This window comes from Fusarium keratoplasticum, chromosome 13 (assembly GCF_025433545.1).
Source record: "Fusarium keratoplasticum isolate Fu6.1 chromosome 13, whole genome shotgun sequence".
NCBI classification, from domain to species: Eukaryota; Fungi; Ascomycota; class Sordariomycetes; order Hypocreales; family Nectriaceae; genus Fusarium; species Fusarium keratoplasticum.
This window is the reverse complement of record NC_070541.1, coordinates 791,814-807,193: the sequence shown is the minus strand read 5'-3', so window position 1 is coordinate 807,193 and position 15,380 is coordinate 791,814. Positions and strand designations below refer to the sequence as shown.

The 15,380-nt window shown below is 51.1% G+C and overlaps 5 protein-coding genes across 5 annotated transcripts; 1 reads left to right on the top strand and 4 right to left on the bottom strand.

The window, feature by feature from the left end:
• Positions 1–1,794: 1,794 nt before the first annotated feature.
• On the bottom strand, positions 1,795–2,847 carry NCS57_01460700 (A-deaminase domain-containing protein; the record flags this gene model as incomplete). Its single annotated transcript, XM_053064205.1, has 1 exon — positions 1,795–2,847. One exon carries the CDS (start codon positions 2,845–2,847, stop codon positions 1,795–1,797), a length of 1,053 nt encoding a protein of 350 aa, XP_052906488.1.
• A 1,585-nt stretch (positions 2,848–4,432) lies between these two features.
• NCS57_01460600 (uncharacterized protein) lies at positions 4,433–5,360 on the bottom strand (the record flags this gene model as incomplete). Its single annotated transcript, XM_053064204.1, has 3 exons — positions 4,433–4,738; positions 5,231–5,267; positions 5,323–5,360. 3 exons carry the CDS (start codon positions 5,358–5,360, stop codon positions 4,433–4,435), a joined length of 381 nt encoding a protein of 126 aa, XP_052906487.1.
• A 2,580-nt stretch (positions 5,361–7,940) lies between these two features.
• Positions 7,941–9,966, bottom strand: NCS57_01460500 (uncharacterized protein; the record flags this gene model as incomplete). The annotated part of the gene is made up of 4 exons (XM_053064203.1): positions 7,941–8,295; positions 8,379–9,659; positions 9,735–9,792; positions 9,876–9,966. 4 exons carry the CDS (start codon positions 9,964–9,966, stop codon positions 7,941–7,943), a joined length of 1,785 nt encoding a protein of 594 aa, XP_052906486.1.
• A 365-nt stretch (positions 9,967–10,331) lies between these two features.
• NCS57_01460400 (uncharacterized protein) lies at positions 10,332–11,900 on the top strand (the record flags this gene model as incomplete). The annotated part of the gene is made up of 1 exon (XM_053064202.1): positions 10,332–11,900. One exon carries the CDS (start codon positions 10,332–10,334, stop codon positions 11,898–11,900), a length of 1,569 nt encoding a protein of 522 aa, XP_052906485.1.
• A 1,141-nt stretch (positions 11,901–13,041) lies between these two features.
• NCS57_01460300 (MFS domain-containing protein) lies at positions 13,042–14,819 on the bottom strand (the record flags this gene model as incomplete). The annotated part of the gene is made up of 4 exons (XM_053064201.1): positions 13,042–13,432; positions 13,504–13,610; positions 13,667–13,801; positions 13,875–14,819. The coding sequence occupies 4 exons, from the start codon at positions 14,817–14,819 to the stop codon at positions 13,042–13,044; spliced, it is 1,578 nt and encodes a 525-aa protein (XP_052906484.1).
• Positions 14,820–15,380: the final 561 nt, after the last annotated feature.

Genomic DNA, 15,380 nt, shown 5'->3' with positions numbered 1-15,380 from the left:
TCAGTCCCAGCAGAAACACACTAACAGCCAGCTAATTAGCGACCTAAGGTAGGCGACCAGGATGGAGACGTTACTTGCTGGCTCACCCCGTCGCTTTCGGTGGCCCAAGCAACCCCGATCCTCCGCGGGCGCTATGCTATGGGACGGAGATTAACAGGCGTGTTTTTAATTCTCGGCCCTCGAAGCCAACGCCTGGTGTTTAAAAGCCCACGTGTGTGGCACGTTGGAAATCTGATGGCAACTTCTTGACTTTTCACTCAGCCACTCGTCATCATCTGTTACCTTCGGGCATTTACTCTGGAAGATCAGCTGAACAACAACCCCGAGTAAACTCAACATTCGACGTGCCAAGTTGCCATCGTCAACAGACCTCCCAACATCAAGCCCGGAACTACAAGCCAACAGACCGCTGCTATGTCCGCTAGCGTAAGTGTTCTCTGCCAGAGATGGCTTTTCTGGTACCACCGTCTCTCAGACAGGCCAGCTCATCAACCCTCACAGAACTCGCCTAATCCTGCCCCGAAAGCCACCCTAGGTGGCCGCCCGGAGCCCTCGGTCGACGATCCGATCCTTGCCGTGTTTATCGTCTTCTATCTGGCCGGCGCAATCTTCAACATGACCGTTTTCCAGCTCAACCGCCGTCGATCCCACAAGTTCCCCCCCTCGGCAGTCCTTTTTTCCTTCTGCATGGCGCGAACCGCAGCCAGTATTATGCGCATTGTTTGGGCCTCCCACCCCAACAACACAAGCATCGTCACGGCCACCCAGATCTTGACCAATGCAGGCGTTGTACTACTTTTTATCGTGGACATTATTCTCGCTCAGCGCCTCTTTCGGGCCCATCAGCCGTATATCGGGTGGTGCAAACCCGTGTCACTCGCATTCGCCTTCATTTTTTTCAGCATTGTCGCCTGTTTCATTATCGGCATCGTTACCACCGTATTGTCCGTCACCACTGACAGTATTACGGTCCTCTCACAGATTCGCGATATCTCACTGTTCACCATAACGTACCTCGCTATCCTCGCTTTCTTGCCCGTGCTTATTGTAGGGTTGGGTCTCCTTCTCCCCCGCAAAGCTCCGGTGGACGAGTTTGGCCAAGGCCCTATGCGCTCGAAAGTCATTCTAGTTGTTTTCAACTCGCTGTTACTTACTCTTGGGGCGGGCTTCCGGGCAGGAGTCTCCTATGAAGTGCGACCCGCCACCGCCCCAGCTTGGTTCCACCACAAAGCATGCTTCTACATCTTTAATTTTGTTCTTGAACTTGTTGTCGTTTATTTGTATGCTTTGTCTCGATTTGACCGCTGCTTTTATATCCCTGATGGTAGTAGTGGCCCAGGTGATTATTCTAAAGGGCTAAATGTCGCGATAGGCTTTGAAAGTTTGGTTTATAGGGTAGATACTGAACCTAAGTCATAGAGATTATAGTTGATTATGATATTAAATTACTTTTAGTAAACTTGCTATATTTAAGTTTAAAAAAAGTGATTTTTAAGTGAGTAACATATGTATCGCCCGGACCGAAGACGAAACATGTTATTTGTGTTAATAGTCTTCTGCTCAGGCAGCAGAAACGCTAAAAAAAAAAAGGCCCCTGTGCTAAAATGGGAAATGTTACTATGATGTGTTGATCTTGTGTTTTTTGATATCGTTAAAGCCCGACCCGGCCCTTGATGGGATAACTGAGCCAGAAGACAGACAGGGATGTTGCGACCTTTAAGCGTCAACTGCCACTTTACAAGGCGCTGTTAGGAGATCAAGTGTACGTAGGTGTTTCTCTATCGTGTCTATGGCTTATTCTCTAGAATTTTCCTCGAATACCCCATAAGCATCAATCCTCAATAGGAACTGGCTCTGTATCTTCTCCGGTAGAAAACTCGCCGTGATGGAATTCCGAGCCAACCCCCGCATCGCCTCAAGATCTAGGGAGAACACATCGCTAGCTAGGACGTACTCATCTAGACATGTAGAGCCAAACATGGCTGGGTCATCCGAATTGAGCACACAGAGCATACCCTTCTCCAGGTACTTCGGTAGAGGATGAGCCTCAACCGACGAGCAACAGCCAGTCAAGATATTGGAGGTGATATTGATCTCCACTGGAACATGCTGCTTAGAGAGCAAGCGCATGAGACTCTCATCATGCTGTGCAGCCAAGCCATGACCGATTCTCTCTACTCCCATCTTCAGTGCAGCGCGGATCTGCGATGGTCCCCGTTCAGGGCCGGTGGCCTCTCCCACATGAGCCGTGAGCCGCAGGCCCGCCTTCTTGGCGTCAGCGTAGACTTGCTCAAACCATTCAACAGGTCCACCGACTTCATCACCACCTAGACCGATTCCAACGATGGTTGGAAAGCGCTCCTTGAGTTTGGCTGCAAGTCCAAAGACTTGGCCAGCCTCTTGAACACTCCAGGCCCGATTTGCGTCTGCAATCCAGAAAATAGACGGACCTCCAAGGTCGCGGAAAACTTCAGTCCTCGCAAGCTCGATTGCAGCCATCACATCTTCTATGTCAAGGTGAGGCTTCCGATGCAGGATGTTCCCCCATGAAATGTAGACCTCGGCGTGGACAACGCCCTGATCACGCAGGTTCCGCATCATCTCTTTGACGATCAGGGCATAGTCCTCTGGTGTCTGAAGACGGTCGAGAACCAGCCGGAATGTATGTAGAAAGTGCACAAAGTCCCTGTAGGCGTACAGCTCGCGGGCTTGCTGCAGAGTGAGCGGTGTCGAGTCATGGCGTGCTGATAGTGTAACTAGGGTCTCGGGCGTGACGGTGCCTTCAAGGTGGAGGTGAAGCTCGGCTTTGGGCAAGCCTTGCAGCCAGGATCGCTTGGAGATAGTCATGGTGATATTCTAGAGGACATTTGCTGGCTTTGGATAAAGGACTGTTGTGTTGGTAACAGGTTTTTTCAGTGGGCGAAGTCATGAGTAGTCGCGCGATCCGTCACGGGAATTGCGCCATTTATCGATAATCCAATGACTCATATTTCAGGACTTATCTTCTATCATACTATGTATTTATCATTGCCACGCAAAGCTGAGAGGTCCCCACTGGTCTTTACTAGTGTACCCGCTTAGCTGCACGATACAAGAGTCTCTGAGTGAGCTCCATCTTGACCTGCATGCGGCTAGCTGCTAACCAACAAGGCTAAGTATAAGAAGGTTTCAATGCTATAGGTATTATCATTAAATAAGACCGAGAAGAACCCTGTTTCAAAGAATTCCCAATGAAGCAGTCATAGGATTGATCAAGTCGGGGGACAATCCTGGTGCTCTTCCAGCAGCTTGACAAGTGCTTCGTGCCGTTTTTCCTAGGCTAGCAAAAGAGGCAACCAACCATACTTTCCTTTCAAGTCTGGTGCTGCCCCCTTTCAAAGAAGTATCTCGACAAGAGGGGAGTGGTTAGGCTCTATAGCCCGTAACAGCGGCGTCTATAGCTCATAGGTAGACGGCACAGCAAACCATTTGGCAGTGCCATCTGGCTTTGTAGATAACACGGGAAAAGACGAAACGTCGCTATCCTAGTCCGCAACGCCAACGTCGACGGCAATATTTATGGAATATTAAGACCTAGAGGCGTCTTGACACGGCAAAGACTGCAATATACACTGCAGTGCTTCTACGTGCCTGGGCCTTTTCTTTTTGGGTCCTTCTCCCCCTGAATCCCACTCTTCTTTTTGTCTGCTCGACATCACTGCTGTTCAATATAGCCGCCACCCTCTACATAAACGCGAATAACAAGACGTGATTGAGCTTTTGGTCGCGCACAGGGAGGAGTTGTCGGCCTGCGAGCGAAACAGTCAGAACGATCTTGCCAGCTGAGAGTAGTTCTAACGATCCCGGGATGCTTGTGCTAAGCGAACATGACGTGAATCTCCCTGCTTGCTTTGGCCGTTTACCCGTGAACAAGAACTCAAGGGCCAGGCAAGGAGCGGCGGACTCAAGGTTAGCAGCTCCTTGGTCAGGATAGTGACCTGGATATGACAATCAGGACGGAGTGGTGACCTTTGAGCGGTACAGGCGGTCGGAACAAAGTTGATGGGAGTGCTGCACCAGTGTGAATGAAATGGCCGATGATAGTGGTACGGAGCCCAAATGTGGCTCTTAGAACGGTGTCAAATTTTGTGCGGGGGGTGTTCATTTTGCTCGCAGCTCAGCCTGCCAGGGGCGGCTTTGAGTGAGCCTCCCAGAGATGTTACGCGGGTTGCTGTACATGGTGACAGGCCGTGTACGGCCCAAGAGGTAAAATTGACTCTTTTCCAGATGCTTGAGGGCTACCCAAGTGGTGGTTCCCTTGACGATATCCGCACTTGCATCAAGGTGGTCGTACTGGCACTTAGAAGCATGACTCCAGGGACACGCACATGTCTGTTGGCTATTCGCTAGTTCGTGATCATTATCATACGGTCATAAACTCATAGAGATACGTCTAGGTGCTATTCTCAACCTGCTCGTCCATCCCCAAAACCTCGGCGCGAAATGCAGGCCAGTAGGTTCGCTCGATCCACTGCTGCAAATACTGCAGAGAGATGACAAGCTTGTAAATGCCAAGAACCGTCTTGGTGTCGCCAATTGAGATGGAGTGGTACATGATCGCCTTGTTGTTCCTCATAATGGACGCCACAAATAGCCAGTCATGCCCTTGAATGATGATGCCTGGCAAAAAGTCGATGGAAACCCGCTTGCTTCTCCCCCAGTCTAAGCTTCGCCATTGAGCAGAGTACCAAGTACTCAGCTGCAATACCGCAGTGTCCTAGTTCTCACCATGCCGTTTTGTCTCGATAGACATAGCGACTAGATTTTTGCAGAGGTTGCCCCAGTCGGTATAGTTTATCGTCTGCCCAGGTCTCTAGCAGCAGAGGTTCTCAATCATATCTTACTCATCAGTATCGTCACCGGGGCGGACGATGATGCAAAAGTTAACTATTTTCGAGGGGGCATTCTTGGGTTTGAATGTATATATGATCTGGGCTGAAGTGCTGGTGTGTGTTAGCGATTGATTGGGTTAGTTATGGAGGGTCGGGGCTGGTTTACTAATATCTGTAGTCTATGAGAGACTTTTGGCTTTATCGGCGGAAGACCCAGGCAAGAAGAGGCGCATGAACTTCGAGGCTCCAGGAAGATTCACCTTCCCGCTCATCCAAACATTGGGCTACTCATTCGAGGGTATCTTAGACGAGGGAGGGAGGAGGATACTTCCATCCTTTTTGGGCTGCATCATTCATACTATAAGATGAAGAGTCCGGGATGTCGGTGTCGGCGAGCTATTATTACATGGTCAGAATCGAAGTTTAAATTCACTGGAAACATTCTGCTCACTTAACCCCGCAAGGTGTCCAGGAACAGCTTTTCTCCATGACCGATCCTCATGAGCCCTCGACAGATGGCCTTGAGGGAAAGTGGCTGCTGCTCTTGTTGGAGAGAAAAGCTCACGGGTTTAAAGCCAGTCTTCTGCAACTCGGCGTTCCGGGCCTGCTTGGATGGTGAAGATTGACCCGATACAGAAGAACGCTGAGATGCTGACGAGTGATACGATATAGACGATGAGGCGCGAGACAGGTTGGAAGTCACATCAGGTTCTTCAACATAGTATTTATCTCGAAACAACCGGCCGCCAAGTTGACTCGCTCGAGGTGTCAAGTCGAGAGGGTTGCCAGCAATGCCATCTGAAGGCTCGTGCTGGTTGGCCATGTCACTCTCCTCGTCGCGACGTCGCTTCTTTGATGATGATGATGCTGGTGAATCTATATTGTGCACGTATCGATCGTTACGAGCAAGGCCCAAGGTATGCGCCTCCGACTCGGTCGGAGTCGGCAATCGAGACGTATAGGCTTCGTGGCTGATCTTAGCTCGTTTCGTGCTTCGCTCGATGGTTTCGTGGGCGGGCGCGAGGCTATAGCCGCCAGAGGGGAGTTCGAGAGTGTCCAGCCACTCCAAGACTGGGCTCTAGTGCATTTTTGGACGTGGGAAGAATTGAATAGAAGCGTATTACTTGCGCGTCGATGAATGGAGGTGGTAGTGATTGAGGTTAATGGCTGGCTGACGTGACGTGACGTGGGGCAGTAAATCAATAGTCACTGGTTGGCAAGGCAATGTGGGCACGTGACATCGCGCCGATCTCGAACCTGCTCTAATGCTACCCGGTACTCAAAATGATAAAATTCATAACAATTCACAATTGGTTGAAAGAAGCTTCTCTATGATCGACACTGGAGACAATATTTCATGTCTTGTTTCCCAATCATTCTTGAAGTGATCCATGTGTTTCATCCTAGAATGCTTGAAGGTTTGCCCATGAACACAACAATGGGTGTGCGTGGATGATAGGCTTCATCGCCCGTAGTACTGCTTGAGAGGGAAAACATGTGGGTGATGGTATGTTACGGTAATGAGTTCTGATGACGGATTAGAGGCTGATGATTTCTGTTCATAGAGGCCTTGTTCTATGTACTACTGCGAGCAATAACTTTTCACTCGTCCGCTGTCTACCACCAGATTGTTGCAAGATGCGCTTCGACGCGATCTTCAGCCTGAACCAGCTTGAACCAGCCTGAACAAAGGGCCCGTCGAAGTTTTGGGTGTTTTAAGGCATTGGATTTTAATTTTGTTATTGCTCGATGACTATGGCTTTCGCTACTGTGGCTTTTCCCCTGTTTTGAAGATGTCATAGCTCAAATTCGCCTGTTGCTCAGATTCGCCTCCTGCTCATGAGCTACACTGGTTTACCAATTTCGCTGATGTACACCAATGATGTCTTCTTGAATCTGCGCTTTTTATTATAGTTCAGCTCCTTGTTTCGTTCATGAAATTCTCAGAGGAGGCTATCAGCCACGACAACCAATCATGCCGTAGCCAGTACATGAAGGCATTAGAATCCAATGTCGTAAGCCACTGTACGAATGCCCAATCATCAAAGCCGCGCCAGACTGTCCCAGTATAACTTCCAGCCGAACCAGGGAGTCTTGATCAACTAGTCATGAGACATGTCCCAACATTGGCCTTGATCGTTTTGTTAAAAACATATTCAGGACAAAGGGGCGCAGGCGCCTTGAGTGTTTCATCCATCATGGAAATTCCATTCAGTACATTCCAGACTGGATAAGGACATTGGCATGTGCTTCGTTGTTTGTTGCGTTTTTACCTTAGGGGCATCTTTTCGGAACCGATTGATGTTCCAAGCTCGTAGGGAAGAAGCCGAAGATCAAGGCTGATAGCTTCGTTATTCTGTGGAACTAATTTAAAGATTAGTTCTGAGCGTAAGTATGTGATCATAGATCATCATGTAAGAAAGGGGGCTTTCCGCCCCTACCTCGGCGTTGTTATTTGTTATCGGTGTTCGTGGTAGCTCCAAATGAAACCATTAGCCATAATCGCAAATAATACAGTCATTTACACCTAACAGCACTCAACCACAGTGCTGGAAACACCATAACCTATTTTTTATCGTGAGGTATGCGTCGCTACCTCCATCTCTACGGAGCAACCTTAAAGCATACCAGTCGAGGAGCAAGAGTGAAAACAGATGGTATACTTAAACCCTACAAGGCTTTTAGGCTCCTCAACAGGGCAGACGATGCATAGTGCCGACCCAGCACCTTCAGTCAATTTTCTTATTATGACGACTTAATACTGAGTTCATCAAACTTCCTCAAAAAGCCATGCATGCTTTCCATGTAATCGCTATCTGCAGATCCCTCACCCTCATTTCTTAACAAAGGGCTATTCTCTTGAAGGAGCACGGTTGCTAACCACCAAAATTCATCGGCTTTACTGAAGAACCCATAGCCAATATTCTCTAGATCCCCCATTTTCTCGATATTAGAATTCCACAGGTATTTCCATCTGTCGAGGGCTCGGCGCAGAGCAGTCTTGGTCCCCGGAAAGGAACGGTCGGTATAGCTGCTAAAGATGATCTCATGCAGCCCTGCGCTGAAAGATTAGCCCGTAGAACGCGAAGCCCTGAGAGCGGGGTGCTGGTTTTGGAACAGCAAAGATTTGCAATACGAACCAGATACTAGAATGAACAAATCCAGGTAGCTGAGTTGTCCAAATCGAGATGGGATATCACTTGTCCAGACTTCCCGCATAAGGAGAGCAACGCCGTCCACTATAGACGTCATCTCGCCAGAAGGCTCTCTCGGGTTGTGGGGAGTTTGAGAGTCGGTGAACCGGTGGGCAAATAAGTGCTCAGAGCACGGGAACGAGCCAGTCAACTCAGACAGCGCAAGAAAAGGGCGAGTCCGGTGAAAGATGGCCTGAGAAGAATCGACGAGGAAGATGTAGTTCATGAGTCTGCGGGAATGTTTACTGGTCAGAAGCAAGGTCGCCAAGGGCGGACTGATAAAGGCTAAGAATGAGAAAGAATTCCAACTCACCTGATGGACTCCTCTGTCTTGATAAAGGTCCCCCAGCGCTCACCTACAGCTACATCCGATGCCTCACCATGCAAGCAACCCTGGTGTCTGAGTGATGGGAGGCCCATGTTCCGCGCTGCCCGAATAATATCGGGGTACCTGTGCTGGCGGATCTGCCTCCAAGCCGTACCGTGGTTATTCCAGTGCTGCAACAGAACAACAATAAACGCCGCCTGAAGAGGTGTGGCATCTAGGAGCGGCTTCTCCCCACAGGCCGGATCGACAAGCTGTAGAAAGTCCTGGTGGCCAAAAATGTACTCCTCTGCGGCGTCCAGGCAGATCTGGGCCGCCATGGCAGCCTTCTCAGATGAGAAAGAGGCCCCCATAAGAATGACGGCCGCAGAGAGAGGAGGGAAGGCGTGCGCAAAGTCAAAAGACGCAGGGTGCAGCATCGGACAGTGCGGGTGCCAGTTGTCAAAGTAGGATTTGACAAACGTGCGGGCCCTCTGCGGTGCAAAGATGAACTCGGTTGCCTCGACGAGCATGGAATAAGCGGTGAATGAGAGTTGACCTTTACTGGTTGCGCACAATGCTGAGGAGATGCTGCACAGGTTTATCTGTAGCTGGTCTAGGCTGCTGTCGGAATTTGTCCCGTGATGCGGTAGCCACTCGCAGGGACTATCCAGCCGGTCCGCTACCCAGAAGTCGACTTCGCCAACGAGGTCCAGGTCGCGGAGTTCTTCGGTCGAGGCCCCTCCCATGCCATCTTGCGTAGGGATCCAGGGCTGGAGAATGTCTCTGCCTTGGTCCTGAATCATGACTCCGTCGCTCTCGACCACAGCCGCCTTGTGTGATAGCGAGGAAGGCGACATGAAGTAGTCTTGGATGTTGTCATTCCGCGGATTAGTATAGTGCAGTAGGAAAGTCACGGTGGTAACTCGGGATGATTTCCGGTGTGTAGAGTCGTGTGGGAACTTGATCTCCACAGCGCATACCGTCAGACCCATATCTGCTCGAGGATCAAGGTCCGCGTGCCCCCGCCGGCCGGATTCCAAGGCAACATCCAGAAGGCTTGGGGACCCGTTGGCTCTGCTTCCAGTGGGCAGGCTCTCTGACACCCGGCTGTACGTGCAGAGCTGCTTGCGAGCCCAGCAAGAAGAACATGGGAGCCGGCCGTCACAGCCTATCCTGGACTGGGCACAGCAGTCACAGGCGTGGTACCTGCGGCCTGGTTTAGACGTCACGGGGAGCGGCCTTCCATGCGCGTGGCAGCACGTCTTGGAATGTCGGCGGACAGCATCTCTGAAAGTGTTTGTCTCTGGGTTAGAAAGGAATCCCCATTCCTTTGACGGACGACTTGGGCCTAGCTGCACTCACGATCGAGTGAACTTTCCATGGCAGAACGGGCACTTGAAGTCGGGTTCCTCGTCCTTGTCTGTATAGAATGAGGGATGATGAGTAAGCATACGGTACCTTTTCTGATTGAATTTACGGGGAAAACTCTAGAGTCTTGCTTACGGCTTCGTTCGTGGCGACGAAGGTGTCCCACTTGCGTGTAGCTTCTTGGGCAAACTTGACAGACATAACGTCTCCTGTTCTCATTCTCCATCACGGCGAGGCATGAGGGGATAAAGATCTTGGTTTGGTCATGGCATCTTGACCCAGTGAAATCTCGGACTCTTGTTTCAATCTCCATTTCCCCGCGGGGTGGCGCCCTGCCACATGCATCGTCATCAGGTAGGGAGGGGGTGGGATTTGTCCGTCCCACCGAGACGCTTCTAGCCAATCCGGGCGAAAAGATTGATAAGTAGCTTTCATGTCTCCGTTTTCTTTTAGCACCAGCATCACATAGTATGTCTTTGAGGTGTGACTTTGAAAGTATTTAAGGCAGCTGGATCTCGATCTTGGACCATGAATAATAGGATACTCTGATCTGATAAAATACTGAAAAATATCGAGTTTGTCAACACCACAATGACTGCCACGTTCCAGCATGAAAGGCTCAAGGCGAAATGGCCTATGGCCCTCGACCTGGCTGGTTCAAACCTCCCCTGTCGCATCGAAGGAGAAGTCGGCGACCTCGTCGTCCTCGGCGAGATTCCTTCGGCAATCAACGGCACCTTCTACCGGGTTATGTGTGACCCTTTTGTGCCTCCCGATCCCAACAATGTCCCTATCGACGGAGATGGGAACATCTCGGCCTTCAGAATCCGCGATGGGCGGGTTGACATGAAGATCAAGTACGTCGAAACCGAGCGCTATAAGCTCGAGCGGAAGGCCAATAAGGCCCTCTTTGGCCTATATCGCAACCCTTTCACGCATCACCCGTGCGTGCGAGCGGCCGTTGATTCCACAGCCAACACGAACCTCATCTACTGGGCGAATCACCTGTTGGCGTTAAAGGAAGTCGCTCTACCGTATGCCATTGACCCGGACACTCTCGAGACGAGAGGCTACGACCCGTTCGAAGGCCAGGTCAAGTCCAAAACCTTCACAGCCCACCCCAAGGTCGATCCCTTCACAGACGAGCTCGTCGTCTTTGGGTACGAGGCCAAAGGGCTCGCCACACGGGATATTGTCATCTATGCTCTTGACAGAGACGGCAAGAAGCACGATGAACAGTGGATCCAGGCGCCGTGGTGTGCCTTCATCCACGACTGTGCCCTGACGCCCAATTGGATCATCCTTGTCTTATGGCCTTTCGAGGCAAACATGACCCGGTTGAAGGCCAAGAAGCAGCACTGGGCGTGGGACTACAATCTCCCCGCCACATTCATCGCTGTTCCGAGGCGCAAGTCAACACCCCTGCCTGACGGCTGGAAGGAGGGGGAGCACAGGGTTTACTCGTGGAGGAACTGCATGCCCATCCACACTGCGGGTGCGTGGGAGGGTCAGGATGGCAAGCTCTACTTTGAGTCTTCCCGCGTCCACGACAACGCCTTCCCGTTCTTCCCCCCAGACGACGGCAGGATGCCGGCAAAGGATGCGAAGGCCGACTTTGTCCGGTGGGAGATCGACCTCAACCAGCCGAGCGGGTCAGTGGTCTCGGACCCCCTCGTCGTGCTCGATGTACCCTCCGAGTTCCCGCGCGTTGACGAGCGCTTCCTCACGCACTACCACGAGTTTGTCTTCCTCAACGTCTTCATCCCGGAGAACTCGGACGGCTCGGCAAACATCTTTCACGGCCTCAACGGGTTGGCCATGCACAGCCACAAGACGGGACAGACGCGCTGGTTCTATGCCGGCGACGACTCCCTGGTGCAGGAGCCCGCCTTTATCCCCCGTGCGCCTAATGCCGCCGAGGGCGACGGATGGATCGTGGCCATGGTTGAACGGCGGGCCGCCAGCCGCAGTGAGCTGGTCATCTTAGATACGAGGGACTTTGAGAAGCCCATCGCCATTGCACAGCTTCCACTGCACGTGAAGGCGCAGATCCACGGGAACTGGGTCGAGGCGGCCGCCTTGCCGGAGTGGAAGAGTTTGGTCAGGGAGGTTCCAGTGGACGAGATCAGTAACAAGGGAGCACTAGAGCCTCTCGGTTGATGGGCGCCGGGCGTGTCCTGCTTAGGAAATGTTGTCGATAGCACCTTGTCTTTCCTGGCTTAGAAGAATGTTCAATGTTAGGGGGTTCCAGATGAGCCAACAAGATTTGATATTGAGGTCAAATGTGGTGAGCTTTAGCGTCTAGAAGAGCATCGACCCTCGTGTTTAAATACCAGACGGAACATACCCGAGACGGAGCCAGGATGTCGCTCCCATGAATGGCTGAATTCAGCGCTGGAATCAGTGCAGCACGGTTTTTGATGCTTAATTTAAGGATATAGGTTTTGAGTCTGATTTGACTCCCCATAGCAATTTCAGACTGAATTACAAATGAGATTAAAGGTATCATCACCTTCTTTCCTCACAGGAAGACGCCAGGTACTGTCTTTTTGGGGATAGTAGTTTGCTTACCTTAGGTTCAACTTGATAGGATCTCGTTGGATAGTGGCTTATGACGTTATCAGTCTCTTGAGCATTCGAGGAGCTTTTGGCTTACTGCTCAAGAGATTGTCGAGGTAGCTAGAGTCGAATAGCCTGTTGCGCTTTGTGCGTCTTGTCGCAGCCTTTGCCCTATTGCTTGACAACCGAGCAGATTGCTCCCTGTATTGGCTGTCTTGTGAGTCACACGTTAGGATGCCACCTGCCACTGACGGGTCGCCATACGCTGTCTCCCAAGAGAGGATCAGACCGCCTTTGGCTCGACGTGTGTTAGACTAACCCAACGAAGGCATGGTGCATCCCAGGGTTTATAGGAGACCAAGTGCCGAGTGACGAGCCGATATTTTGATCCGCCCCCACATTCCGCTCCAATGGACGACCCACAGGAGTTCGAGACTCCTCGTGGTCAGCATCCAGCGGAAGGACTTTGCGGTGTAAGGACTACTCATGCCAAGGAAAAATCCGAAGCTGTTGCCGCTTTCCACTGACTCTAGATACTTGATGCATTTGCTACCTATCTTATCTTATCATGATAAACCAGTTCAGACAAATTCCATTGGGTCAGTCATAAAGACTTTTGGCTTTCCAACTTGAAATTGTCACCGTCGTTCTAGCTTGAGTCCTGCGCTCACTGGTCCGAACGGTTGAAGATGTGCTGCTACTCAGACTTGCCCTTCCTCGAAGCGTGTCGTGTTGCCATCATTTATCTGGCCTTTGGCCCGTCCGCACTCTCCGCCTTCTCCAGATGAGTCATGTTACTCATCTTGATCGCGTCCTCCGCCATGGTAACGGTAGCGGCTGCTCTATCCCCATCAAAAATCCAGGCCATGTTCTCTAGAGTATGACCTCGAGTTTCGGGGTAGTAAAACCAGACCGTCACGAGCATTGCCACCAAGACAATGATGAACACGAAGTAGTACTTCCACTGAATGGCGTCAAGCGCAATGGGGTTGACGAATATGTTGAAGAAGACTGCGGCAAGCGTAGTCAGAAAGGTAACTGAGAGCCCCTTGGCACGCAGGCTGTAGGGCCAAATCTCGACAGGATAGGCAACCAGAAGTGGAGTGAGGGCGATGTCATATCCAAAGAAGTAGCTGTTGATCCCGCGTAAGTAGTTGAAAGAGAGGAGTGGGTTTGAGAAGGGGTATTCTTTGATTTGACATACACGAAAAGAAAAGGGATAACGGCGATACCCGTCGAAGAATTCTGGGTCGCAGCAAATCCTGCCGAAAGGCCCGTGATGATGATATACGAGATTAGCATAATGGTTCCCTATCAAGTGGAGTCAGCGACATTTTACACGGCCGAACTGGTGCATCTTGACTTACAGAAGCTAGAAACAAAGCTCGGCGGCCAACTTTGTCAACGAGTGCCGCAGCGGTGGAGGCCCAGATGAGGTTCCAAAGTTGGAGGCATGCTGAAATCAAGGTCTGGTCTGTGACAGATTTGATTCCCACGGTTTCCTGTTCAAGGTCTTGTCAGCACCTATCCTACCGACCCGAGTCGTTAAAGATGGCCGGTCCAGGGACAACATACCAAGACCATGGCCAAATAATAACTGACGACCCCATTACCACTCCACTGTGCAAAGATTCCTAGGCTGACGCTGATGAACAGACGGTGCCTGTTACCAGGAGTGCTATACAGGTCAGACCACGAGGTGGAGTCACTGGCTTCCTTTTCGGCCCTGAGTGTCGCTTCGATTTCGGTCATCTCAAATGCGATGAGCGGCGCATTCATGTCTCCTCCGGTATGGATCTTAGCAAGGATTCTCCGTGCTTCTTCTACCCGATCGACAGATACGAGCCATCGAGGGGACTCGTCAATCATGAGGAAGCCTGGCAATGCGGCGAGAGGAATGGCAATCTGCAGCAGAGATGGGATCCTCCAGGACCAGTGATCCATGTTTCTTGTGCCAAAAGTCGTCCATGCAGCAACAACAGAGCCTACGTACCAGCCACAGTTGTACAGACTGGAGGCAACGCCGCGTTGAGGAGGGTAGGCATTCTCGGCGATGAGGAGCGGCACCGAAAGGAAGAATCCCGAGGCAGAGCCCAGGAACAATCGAGCCAAAACAAAGGCAACGTCGCCATTAGCTGCCGTCTGCAAGGCGGTTCCAAGAACGAGGAAGGAATATCCAATCCAGATGCCGAGCTTTCGACCGTATTTGTTGCAGATCCATGCCGCGGTGGGGTAGACGATGACACTGCCGAGCGAGTAGATCGCGTTGATGAATCCCAACCACGCACCCGTTGGACTATCCATGAAGCCATGCCACTGGGGCAGGGCCAACAACCCATTCATCAAGCTCCCGTCGTATCCGTTAGATGAAGAAAACATGATGAGCGAAAGAATGCAAAAGTTGAGCTTGATGAGATGTTTCTGCTTGTACCATGGCCCGTCGTTTGGTAAGACAGCAGCTAGTTCTTCACCAACCGCATTAGCCTTTGCAGACTTTTCGCCTGAGTTGTCTTTGGCCATTGTCATCAATTGGCTTGTTGCTAGGTGTGGGTTTTCAGAAAGATGTTGTGGGTGCGAGAGTAGTCACAGCACGGCTTAGGGGGGTCTGCCAACTGGAGTCGAAGAGAGGCGGGATTATCGCAACTTATACTACATTATTTTGGTCTCTGATGTTGATAGACATGACTCGAGGATACTAATAACCACCCAACAACTCCTGCCGCTTGCCAGATTGGATTCATTGCCGTCCTCATGGTGTGACGGCACAGCTGCCGACAGCTCTGCCGGGCTTACTGCGCCGCATCTTGGCCACTTTCTCTCCTCAAGTTACGCACTTCAATCCAATCATGCTGGGCTAGGACTCCAGGAGCGCGTGATCGATGATCAATTTGAGTTTGATGTCCATCCCCACTCCTTCGCGATTTAGTATTATTTCCCCAGAAACTAAGCGATCCGTTCTGCAAAGCACAGACGGACGAGTGGCCCTGGCAAGGAATGAGGGCTTAAAGTTGCCATATGCAGCGGTCGATATAACATGTTGCCACAAGCAAGTCTATGAAGCTTGACTAGAAATGTGTCCCA